The sequence below is a fragment of the Chiloscyllium punctatum genome, chromosome 8 (genome assembly GCF_047496795.1).
Source record: "Chiloscyllium punctatum isolate Juve2018m chromosome 8, sChiPun1.3, whole genome shotgun sequence".
NCBI lineage: Eukaryota > Metazoa > Chordata > Chondrichthyes > Orectolobiformes > Hemiscylliidae > Chiloscyllium > Chiloscyllium punctatum.
The window spans coordinates 61,469,569-61,482,462 of NC_092746.1; the positions used below are offsets into that span (position 1 = coordinate 61,469,569).

The following is a 12,894-nucleotide window of genomic DNA, read 5'->3' on the forward strand; positions in this document are numbered from 1 at the left end:
GGCCACCTGAAGGGAGAGAGATAAAGAATTCCATTGTGAAGAGCTGTAGGTGAAGGAAGTATTGACATGAAGTTGATGAGATGGAAGGACTAGGTGGAGAAGTGTTCCAGCAGAAAATATTAAAAGTGGCTGATTACAAATTATGGATGGAGGGAGAGCTCCAGTAACTAGAAGGAAATTGAAGAATTGTGGTATCAACTGAAAAGGATAGAAAATATTAATATAAACTGTGAAGATAAGGGTAGAAGTGTGAACTGTGGGTGATAACAGTCAGAAGATTTCTGTTGGGAACTATGAGTGAGAAAGTGTATAAATTGTCAGGCAAGAATATTGCCAACATGAACATGGGGAGAAGGAAGAATAATGACTATGACAATCATAGAAACATCTTTTAACCAATTTAACACATAAGTACAGTTGGTTCTGCTATAATATGTGTTTCTTCAACGTGAATTGGCTTTAACATGATTGAAGAATTTAGACCGTTATTTATAGAATGTGAACCTTTCTTACATGCATTGGTGAGAATGCGATTCTGGACCCATTAGTTTAAATGGTGCAGCTATTGCGTGATTTTCTTATAATGCAAGACCACATGAGAACAGAACTACTGTGTAATATTAGAATCAACTGTATGCCCCAACTTCTTCATATTAAATCCAAACAAAGGAAATCGTGAACGTATTAGTGTTGAGTTGACTGCATTGAACTACTTCATTAAAATGCATGGCTGTGGATAGACAATGGTTGGCATTCAAGAAATTTATATCCATTGCAAATGTTATACATTTCTTTCAGGAGAATACCCACAACAAGAAAAATGGCCAAATCATTGTTAACAAAAATAATTAAGGATAATTTTAATGCTTTTGCCCACTCACACCTTGTTCAGGAGGTGCCAATGAAATAGTTGGTTGTCATCTTCCAAAATTCTATAGATTCTGGAACAGTTCAAGCAGGTTGGAGGATAGAAAATATAACTCTGCTGTTTCAAAAAGGAGGGAGAAAACAAAAGTAAAAAAAGCATCCAAAGGATGAGGGTTTTGCTGGCTTAGCCAGTCCCTATGTCCCTGAGGGCAGTTAAAAGTCAACCACATTTTTGTGGGTCTGGAGTCACATGTAAGGACCAGGTAAGGATGGCAGTTTCCTTCCTTAAATAACTTGATTCTTGATCTTCTATGATCATGTGATATGGTGGGGTTTGCTCAATGGGTTGAGTGGCCTACTCCTGTTCCTATTTCTTATGTTGTCATCCCTGTACTTACTACGACAATCTTCACTTCACAAGTTGAGTGTAACTCAAAATAAGGTTATAATTAGAATGTGCACACATTATGTGTTCAGCATGACCAGATTTCACAGTTTTGGTGTCAAAATGTCTAAAAAAATGTTGGCCACCTTTTATAAATTTTCTATTTCACAGATCTCAGGGTCTGGTGAGAACATGGGTGTGCAAGGTGGATCTATCAAACTTTCTATGCTTTATGGCTTTATAGTCATTTCCTAAACTTAAACATTTATCTGGGCTGAATTGTATGGGTCATTTATGAATAGGAATACACATGGGCGAGCCTGTAAATCCAGGCACCTTGCCATCAGCCATGTGCTGCAAACTGCCAGCCATCCCCACTATGATTTGACAGACAGTTGGCGGAGGGGTTGGGTGTGCTGCAATTAGTGTCCATTTATGGGGTTCATTCCTCCTTCAATTCATTGAATAAGTCAAGGAGGTCCCTATATCTATTGTGTAGCCCAGCAGATTTAACATTGCAGATTGCTAGTTGCTAACTCCTTTCCACACTCCAGTGCCAATTGAGGTCCCCTTGTCCCATAGATTTTGTTCTCCATACTGGCACCACCTACCATCATACCCTCTCCCCCAGCCTTGCCCAACATGACTCCCAAAACCCTCATCAGGGCATAAATGGTCAGCCCCAGTGAGATTCCAGATATACCTACTTTTGGGGTCATCCATGGATTTTCTTTCTACTGGGTCCCTTATAGTAATGGCATTGACCACTTATCCTGTTATGACACAGAGCTGTTGGCTTTGAATTGGTCTGCATCTCAGTGAGGTGGGACTTCCATCTATAGATTAATAAAAATCTACTTCGCCTCATACCAAATGCCCAAAAAATTAAAATGAGGCAAGCCAGTTAATTGGATCCAAGGACACTTCAGAGTTTTGTGCTTGGACGTGCTAGTGCTTAATCCAGTTCAATGTTTTTTAAAATTCATTTGTGGGACTTGGGTGTCGCTGGCTGCCCGGCATTGATAGCCCATCCCTGTTTGCCCTTGAGAAGGTGGTGTAAGCTGCCATCTTGAATAGCTGCAGTCCACTTGCTGTGGGTTGACCCACAATGCCGGTAGGGAGGGAATTCCAGGAATTTGACTGTGAAGGAATGGCGGTATATTTCCAAGCCAGGATGGTGAGTGGCTTGGAGGGGAACTGCAGGTGGTGGTATTCCCAAGTACCTGCTGCCCTTGTCCTTCTAGATGGAAGTAGTTGTGGGTTTGGAAGATGTTGTTTAAGGATCTTTGGTGAATTTCTGCAGTGCATCTTGTAGATAGCACACATTGCTGCTACTGAGTGCTGGTGGTGGAGGAATTGAACATTTGTAGATGTGGTGCCAATCAAGCAGGTTGCTTTGTCATGGATGGTGTCAAGCGTCTTGAGTGTTTAGATTAGATTAGATTAGATTAGATTTACTTACAGTGTGGAAACAGGCCCTTCGGCCCAACAAGTCCACACCGCCCCGCCGAAGCGCAACCCACCCATACCCCTACATCTACATCGACCCCTTACCTAACACTACGGGCAATTTAGCATGGCCAATTCACCTGACCTGCACATCTTTGGACTGTGGGAGGAAACCGGAGCACCCGGAGGAAACCCACGCAGACACTGGGAGAACGTGCAAACTCCACACAGTCAGTCGCCTGAGGCGGGAATTGAACCCAGGTCTCCGGCGCTGTGAGGCAGCCATCCAGGCAAGTGGAGAGCATTCCATCTCACTCCTGACTTGTGCCTTGTAGATGTTCTTGTGGATATACACTCTGAAAGGCCAGCTTGCAGTTTACTTAGTTAAAAGCATGTTTCAACACTCACTGCATTATTTTCATTAGGCTTATAAATCTACTGTTGACACCTTTTGTGCTCATAACCGTTCAAATCTTTCTTCACTTAGGATGCTTGTAACCAATAAGGGCATCACATCCCTTTCCTATCCCATCAGTGGAACCTGAAATTAAAGCCAGATCTGAGAGATGACATGACAGCTTTCTAATATAGTCTGATCTATCTCCCAAATATCAGGCTGCAGGTTTCAGAAAATGAACAGGCTCAAGTGCAATCTTTGAATCTTATTATTTCTCTCTTTAATCTTTGAAGCCTGGCATCTAGACATAGGTTCACAAAAGAAATCTGACCAAGAAGTTCTGACTGGACAGTAGCAATTGCAGAAAGTGGATTCAAAGGAGCATCCTAATCACTGTATTAATAGGTTCATTGTTCAGTATAGTACAGAGTTAGATCAGAAATACACCAGGTTTGCTGGTCTGTACTAATTTGAAGATTAGATTAGATTTCCTACAGTGTGCAAACAGGCTCTTCGGCCCAACCAGTCCACACCGACCCTCCGAAGAGTAACCCACCCAGACCCATTTCCCTCTAATTGAATTAACACTATGGGGTAATTTAGCATGGCCAATTCACCTGATCTGCACAGCTTTTGACTGTGGGAGGAAACCGGAGCACCTGGAGGAAACCCATGCAGACACTGGGAGAATGTGCAAACTCCACACAGACAGTCACCCAAGGCTGGAATTGAACCTGGTACACTGGTGCTGTGAGGCAGCCGTGCTAACCACTGAGCCACTGTGAAATGGCATTACAATTAATCTCAGTATCTTAGATGAGGGAAGGGAATAGCCAAACAAGGCTTCCAATCTCATATGCTATTCAGTGAGCCTCACTGAAAAATGTTTCTAGATAGATATACCACATTCGAGGCAGGATTGGGTTTAATGTGGATGTGGATTTAGCTGCAACAAATTTCATGACACTAGTTTTGTTGTATTCAGCACACAGGCTTACACTGAGATATGGTTCCTGTGTATGTTGAGTGTCCATTGAATGGTACAGCCTTGCATAAGATGGCAGTTTTAAAAGAAGCAGGAAGAAAACTAAGTTTTGGAGAAACTATTTCAGATATTTAAGAGATATTCGTGATGTGAATTCTTTTCAAAAAGAGGCACTCGTTTTAGTCTATTCAGTGACATTTAGCAATTTTTAACAAGTTAAATCTCTTTTCACAAACTGTTGCTACATAATTTACACCACACTATGTGCTCAGATTATGCCAGTGCTGTACTTCCTGATGATAAAAGTACCCAATACTAGCAATTATTTGATACTAAAAGGAATGTGCAAATGGCAACAGAAGATGCATACTCCATTTAAAAATGACTTAATAAGAAACTTCAGAATTTGGAAACTTGCAAATCTTCACATCTAATTATATTGTAGAATTGCCTGTATTGCAAACTATTTTCCATTAAACACAAATGTAACAAGCATTACACAAGTAAGTAGTTTGGGGAAATGAATCATAAAAGTATATGTGGGCTTTCATTGGTTTGGATAATTAAATAAACATATGGCAAAACCACTTGTCGGTGAATTGACAAAAATCCAATTTAGAATTAAGTGCCTTCAGAATGGATTCATAACATCCATAATTCTATATAAATTGCTCTTATAATTGATGTTTTTCAAAAGTGAAAGGAAGGAGAGTAAACCACCCTGTCAGTTACACATAGACTCAAAGTAGGTACCTTGTTTCACAGAACAAATAACTCAAGAAAGTTGTCAATTACGATGTCAAGATCAAAAAATGTTTAGTCCACAAGCAGGAAAATCATACCTTTCTAAATGTGAAGAACAAGTTGAACAAGTCAAAATTTGCAAAGTACAAAAACAAATTCACCCCATAAGCTTATATATGTGTGCAGGTAGGAACGACAGATTGAGTGTGCATATGAGTGTGTGTGTGGGTATGAGTGCACGTTAAACAGTGTGTATATGTGTAAGCTTGGTTAAGTGTGTGTGTGAGTGTGATAGGGTATGTGTGAGAGGGTGCATGTGTTGGTGTGAGTGTGGGGGGTGCATTTGTTTTTGCAGAATTAAATTTTATTTTGCTCAAAAACTGCTTGAATCCATGTAAATCTCTGTGAAACTATACAGAGGGTCTGTCAGTCTTACATAGCATTGGGACAATGACAGATTTAGAGTCATAGAATCATAGAGATGTACAGCACGGAAATAGACCCTTCAGTCCAACTTGTCTATGCTGGCCAATATTATAATAATAGTAGTATTATACTTTTAAAACGAACAAATTAGACCTCTTAATTTACACATGATATTATAAATACTACTCTCTCTGGTTTCAGTTTTCTCTCCTCTCATTTCCGGTTCTAGATCTTTCTCCTTATGTGTTTTATTTTTCATGATTAATCTATTCTGCATAAATATTTATTAATCTATCTGCCTCTGTTTTCTTACCTGATCCTGCCTGAAAGCATCTCACTGGAAATTTATTAGTAAATGGCTGAAAGCAAATTTCAAAAAATATTTTGCACCTAACAGCAAAAGGAATATACTCAGGATATCATTCTGTTTGTGCCACTTGTGTATCACACTACTTATTATAACAATGTGCATAGTTTATACTTTATGCCCTGTATAATATGATGTAAATTGTGGAACACGAATCTATCATTTTAATATTAGCTGCAATAAACTTGGATTTCTTTTTTCATTTAGAAAATTGTGGGTTGTTCTGTGTGTCTGAAATTAAAAATGAACTTTTAAGTAGTTCTGTAACCATGGCAATTTCTTTCAAAACAGTTTTTAAGTCTGGCTGGAGAGTGAATTGATTTTGTACACAGTTTGGACTTTAGTCAAAACAATTAATCAAAAAAATTAGGAAGTACAACAACAGAACTTCTGTAAAAATTTACAACTGTGATCATAAAATGTTTTGCTGAAAGGAACTGGAATGTATGATTAGCTAACTAGTGCCTATCTCGATGGAACTAGGTTTAGTTATTTACACTCGATACAAGTGACTGAAGATGTATCTACTGTAGTGACTGTAACAAGCTGGCCATCTTAGAATATGAGTTTTCTGATTGGATTGCTAATCTGGTCCAATCAGGGAGCCTGATACTGATATTCTGGGGACTAACTATTTATGAAGCAGTACGATAGTCAAGCACTGTTCATGTGTAAATAAAGGATGATTTGGTAATGGGATGCTGGCCTCTGGAATTATTTCATCCACATCAATTCTGCTACCCATTATGGGCACAAGATGAAATCCTCCTCTGTGTCAATATGGAAAACAGCTGAACCACAGACTTCTCATATTCACAATTTCAAGTGAAACTATCTTTTTAAATTTTTTAATGAAGTAACAAAGAGAGTTGGTGAAGCTATTGCATATGATGTGGTGTATGTGGACTTCCAAAGATGTTTGATAAAGTGTCACACAACCGCTTTGTCAGCAAAGTGGAAGTCCACAGAACAAATGGATAGTGATGGTATGGAGACAGGGTTAGTTGAATGTTAGGAAACCACAGACAGAGGCATGGCTCAAGAATCAAATTAATATTGTGCATCCACCTTTACCAAAGAAGCAGATGCTCCCCAAGCCATGGTGACAGGGAAGAAATTCAGTCACTACAATGTTCAAAATTAATAGGAAAATATTGGATAAGCTGTTGTTAGTTAGAGCCGACAAGACATCTGGGCCAGATCAGATATATCCAAGGATACTGAAGGAAGTCAGAGTGGAAATAACAGGTATAGGCATAATCTTTCAGTCTTCCCTGGGTTTGGGGTGGTGTCAGAGAGCTGGAGGACTTCAAAGATTATGTCATTGTTCAACAAAAAAGGTTGTAAGAATCAGGCCAGTAATTGCATGGCATGGAGGCGTGGCTAACATTGCTGACTCACAGTGCCAGGGACCTGGGTTTGATTCCAGCCTTGGGTGACTGCCTGTGTGGGGTTTTCACGTTCTCCTATGTTTTGCATATGTTTTCTGCTGGATGCTCTTGTTTCTTCCCACAGTCCAAAGATCTGCATGTTATGTGGATTGGCCATGCTAGATCATCCCATAGTGTCTAGGGTGCTGTAAACTAAGGAGAATTACTCATGGTAAATGTGGGGTTACGGGCACAGGGGTTGAGGTGGGATACTCTTTGGGTGGTCGGTACAGACCCAATGAGCTGAATGGCCTCTAACTGTACTGTAGGGTGTCTGTGATTCTATAAAGACCAGTCCATTTTACGTTGGTGGTAGGGAAACTTCTAAAAATAATGGTCTGGAATTTCCAATGGCCATTTGTGCAGCATAGCTGGGAGTTGCACATCAGGACCCTGCAGAATCCATGTCAGAGCAGATACTGAGGCAATTGCCTGGGAAATTGAATATTATGATGAGAAAATCTTCTGCAGCTGGGATCACCCAGATATTTCCATTTAATTCAGAGATTTTGGAAGGTTCTGTTGCAGTTAACTAAATAGTCAGTCAGAAACATTAGATGACTCGTGTCACTCCTGTTTAAGTATTAAACTGACTCTCAACTTACCAAAAACCCCTCTCAAATAAACCTCAACACCCCCCAAACATTCACTTGATAACGCTCACCTCACCATTACGCCCAGCACTCCTCAATCCTAGACTCCTGCCACTGGCCTCAACACTAATCTCTCTTCCTGGAACAATCCACAACCCCTTTCCTGTCACTGAACCTGACAAACCTCCACTTGGGACCACCTGCTACTGGACCCAATGCATTCCTTTCTGGCTGGGATCTGACAACCCCCACCTCTGCTCGGGACCCCATACAACCCCCTCTGTCTGGGACCTGATACAAGCTCTCTCCCTACAGAATGCAGCATCTGTCCTGTGCTGCCGGGACCCGGCCAACCCCACCCCTGGGCACTGCACTCATTAACCCGGGATCCAACACCCTTCTGCTGGACATAACTACAACCTTTTCACCAGACCTGCATGGTAAGATATGAAGATGCATTTTTATTAGGTGAGATTTGCGGTTAATAAAGTGTCCTCTTTAACAGGACTCATTGTTGCCCAGTGGAGATACATTAAAAATGCAACAAGTTGCTCCTGATCTGAAAATCATATCATACTTGACCAGAACAGACAGGGTGAAGCTGCTGTCATTGGCAGAAAGGTCAAGAACCAGAGGATGTTAGCTTAAGGATACAGGCAAAAGAAGCAACAGCAACATGGGAAAAGTCTTGCTTACATAATAAGTGGTTTGAATTTTAAACACAATGTTAGAGAAATATGGTGGTCGAGGAGCTAATCAGACCTTTTCAAAGAGGAAAGAATAATTATCTGAAGAGAGATTAAAAAATGCATAACGATGAGGAAAAGGCAGGGAATGAAAACTGTTTTGCTGTGTTGGCAGAGAGTAGATACATTGTGACAAGCTGAATGATGCCTTCTGTGCTCTAACCCCTCTATAATTCTATGAGGCTGAAATTCATCTTTAGTGGCCTGACTGGCAGAAGATCCATCAGGCCTTCCATGGACGATGCAGTGTGGGCCTCTTGCTAGCTGTGTAACCAACAAGAAAGACTCTGCTGCCAATGAAGATTCCTCCCTCTGTTTCCATTTGCCCTGGAATACAATAACTTGGAAGCTGAACATGAGAAAATATGTTCAAATATTCAGTGCTTGATGTTGAGGTACAGAGAGGAAAGTGTCTGTGGCTGAAAGTAGCCACATCCTGAACGTAGGGTGATTCTTTCTGAATTAGCGACAGGAAGATTATTTGCTGTTTTTATGGTCATTCTTCACTATTACTGCTGTGCATATTTTAAGATACCCAAGCTTGGCTTTTTGTCACCTATGTTAAAGCTCATTGAATTTAGGCATATGAATTGAGCTATACATAGGAACAGTGTGCACTCTACTTTGAAGAATAGAGCTACCTGTTTGAATTTCTCAATGGCTTAACTTGGAAGTTCTAACCCAAGAAACTGCTTAGTGAGGGCCACCTTTTTAGTGTAAACATGCTATTACTTGCACTTGATGCAGATCTCACACAATGTTAGCCATAGCTATTCAAATTTAAAATAGAATTAACAAATACCAAGATATTGAAAGCATTATTCAAATCTCAAATTACACATGAAGAACACATTTAAAATTATAAGCAGAGTTATAAAATAGGATGTCACCATCTCACCATTGTGTTTCAGAATCACGGCCATATAATCCGGGGAGTAGGTGCTAATATACAGGAGAATGCTGGGGGTGTTTGTCGTGCTGAAACTGAAAACCAGATCTTCTTTGGTCAAGGTAAGGTTGGGGTTTGCTGGCTGTGGTGCACTCTTGAAGTCCTTAGGAATGTCAATAGGAGACAGGAAGTTGTAGCGTATCCAGGTCCCAGCCTCAAAAAACCCACCAACATCTGCAAAAGCAATTGATATTAGAAAGCAGTTTATGAAAGCAGTTTACACATAGCAGAAGCAAAACATCAGCTGCATTCTATCAAAGAAACAAGTATCAAACAGTTAATCATGACATGTCAAATACTGTGATTACTATGGAAGTATTTTACTGTTCTTTTATCCTACTTTCAGCAGTTGAGTCAATGGCAATGGTTTTTCCTTAAGTGTTGAAGCAATACAACATGAGTCTTCTTGTGCTGAAGGTCATAAAGGCAACAGTGAATGTGTAAACGTAACAGATGGCCTCTTTGATCAAATGGAAGCAAACTGGGGGTGTAGTTGTCTAAACCTCCATAGCAGAATGACTATGATATAAGACTGATGTAAAGGTTGGACAAACAGCCAACTGACTATTATGGGAGGCAGTAATCTGGGTTAGATGCACAACCTATAAACTGCCCGAACATCACATATATTAATCACATAGTTATAATAAAAGGGATCAGTAGTAAGACCACAAAATTGAATATTGTCTGTTGGACTAAAGTAGAAATCATTATTAGCCTGCCATTCTTTTTCCTTTGCGTATAAAAAGCATCAACAATAGGCCAAATGTTCGCTTATTGCACTTGGATTTTTTGAAAAATTGCTTAGCTGAAACAGAGGATATGAAGCAAGATGAATTGCATATCATCCATTTGACTTTGCTGTGTGTACTGTTGAAAAGTATTTTTTATGCTTCAGTACAGTGAGAAGAACATCTGCCTATGTGGTGCTCACAGAAGAACATGAATTTGTCACAAGCTTTCAAAAGTAACTGATTTGAAATGTTGAAATAGAAGGTTCTATTCAATTTAACTCACAGTTTACATTCAGAAGCAGTGCTACTGTGGTAGTTTGATTGTGCAAATACCAACAGTTTTGTTGCGAATTTCTTTTGACTCTTATAAAAATTATAATGATGCCAATACACCTAAATTAAACAATATAAACATTTCCCCTCCATTCATACATATTGATATGAAAATCAAGTACAAAACTATCATTAATTTTGGAGAATGTTGAATTTCATTACTTTATGTATCTGATTACATTGTATCCTGTGCCTTTTACTTCGTTCTTAACTTGAGAGCATTGAAGTCAATTATGATATCATTACTTCTGCTCGAACCGAGATTCTGCAATCTAATGTAGCTTCAGTATGTTATTGTCTTCTTGTGTCTAATGTCTAGTAATCCATATGAGTAATCATTCCCTGTATTTGTGTTTCACCTTTGTCTGTGGAAGGTCAGTACATGTGCTTGTAATGATAGATACGTTAAAAATATGAATAATTTCAAAAAGACTCCAATATGATTTTGTCCAATTAAATAATTAGATAGGTCCCGATAGACCTTGGATCAATTTGTGGTTGGATCCAATATCAGGATATAAGGTTTGAAAATGCAGGTATTTATAACGAGCATTGTTCCAATTTATCATCATTTTGTTTGATTTTCACCACAGGATAATGATCTCTTTTGCTTTAGTTATGGTCAATTTATGTGATTTATGGATATCTGTATCCTTAATTAAAATTAAAATGAGATTTCATTATAATTGTTCTGCATTATACATCATCCTGTAACATCACAGTTTCACCTTTGGTGACAACTGCAAATTAGGTTAAAATGGCTGGTGTGCTGCACCTGTAAGACAACAATGGGTACAGATGAATGTCAAGACACTGCTGAGGTGCTTATTAATTTCCTTAAAATTATTTATGGTGTGAATCATTGACGTTTGTTTTACATCTAACACTGTTATAGTTCAAGGTGCACATCCACCATTGTCATTTATTGTATCCGTTGCTCCCGATGCGGTCTCCTTTACATTGGGGAGACTGAGCGCCTTCTTGCACAGCGCTTTAGGGAACATCTCCAGGACACCCGCACCAATCAACCCCACCGCTCCGTGGCCCAACATTTCAAGTACCCCTCATACACTGCCGAGGACATGCAGGTCCTCGGCCTCCTCTACCGCCACTCCCTCACCACCTGACGCCTGGAGGAAGAACGCCTCATCTTCTGCCTCGGAACACTTCAACCCCAGGGCATCAACGTGGACTTCACCAGTTTTCTCATTTCCCCTCCCCCCACTTTACCCCAGTTCCAACCTTCCAGCTGTACACCATCCTCATGACCTGTCCTACCTACTAATCTTCCTTCCTGCATATCTGCTCCACCTTCCTCTCTGACCTATCACCTTTATCCCCACCTCCATCCACGTATTGTACTGTTGGATACCTTCTCCCCAGTCCCAATCCCCCTCCCATTTATCTCTTCACCCTAGAGGCTCCCTGCCTTCATTCCTGATAAAGGGCTTTTGCCTGAAGCGTTGATTTTCCTGCTCCTCTGATGTTATCTGACTTGCTGTACTTTTCCAGCACCACTCTAATCTAGACTCTGATCTCCAGCATCTGCAGTTCTCACTTTTGCCTAATTCAGTATATAAGTGTAGGAACAATACAATGGGAAGATAAACTGGTTTGTTATGACTAAAAACTGTTCATGGAATCACAATATTATCATGGTGCAGAAGAAGGCAATTCAGCCCACTGTGTCAATCCAATCAAATAATAATCTAATGCCCTCTCAATATCCACTGCTTCATTATGAGTGTCTTTAGCTATCCCATAAATTTGTGTATTGTCAGTCAAATATCTGCACTTCAACAATTCAAGACTATATTAAAATTCCATCGATTCATAATAGATCATTTTGCATTATTAAAGTAATGGGACATTAATAATTGTTCTATGTTTCCAAGCAATCATTGCCACAATATGCTAGATTTTCCTGTGTGCTTTTGAACTGCACCATTAGACTACAATGTCAATTAAAAGCATGCATGATTCAGAAACAGTCATTCAGTGTGATTTCCCTTGGGGTGGTCAATTAATGGTTACAGTGCAGGATCACTGCTCAGTTAAGGATGGGCATGTTGTCTGAGCTGGAAGATCAATCAAAGTCCTTCCAGCTCAAAAACAGCATCAGAGTTCAATGGGAAGCAAGTGAGGGAAAGGCACTTTGAAATATAAGGACTCTCTCTCCAAAGCTTAGCCAGGCTACCACTGTATTCTGAAAGGCTGTGAGGTGCAAGGTGACATATGGCTGGTATTGCACTCAGGCATAAGATCAGGCCTCCTTGCCTACCTGGTGCATTGGTGTCTCAGCCTGTCCTTGAGAGATTATTTCCAGTCAGTTAAACTGGCCTCATGGGTGGTGATTGGAAATCAAGCTCATCTCTGTTAACAGGACTTGTTAGGCTCTTAATTGGTTGACCTTCCAATACTTGCACTCAAAACTTCTCATCCCATCCACGGAAAAATGGTATGGGGGATCTTGATGGAGTTGAGGAATT

The 12,894-nt window shown here is 40.0% G+C and overlaps 1 protein-coding gene across 1 annotated transcript in view; it reads right to left on the reverse strand.

Annotated features, from left to right (window-relative positions):
- LOC140480594 (contactin-associated protein-like 2) overlaps window positions 1-12,894 on the reverse strand; it is a 2,042,618-nt gene that overhangs the window by 152,985 nt on the left and 1,876,739 nt on the right. The window contains exon 19 of the mRNA XM_072575654.1: window positions 9,288-9,512. Coding sequence (XP_072431755.1) covers window positions 9,288-9,512 — 225 coding nt within the window. The remainder of the gene's footprint in view (window positions 1-9,287; window positions 9,513-12,894) is intronic.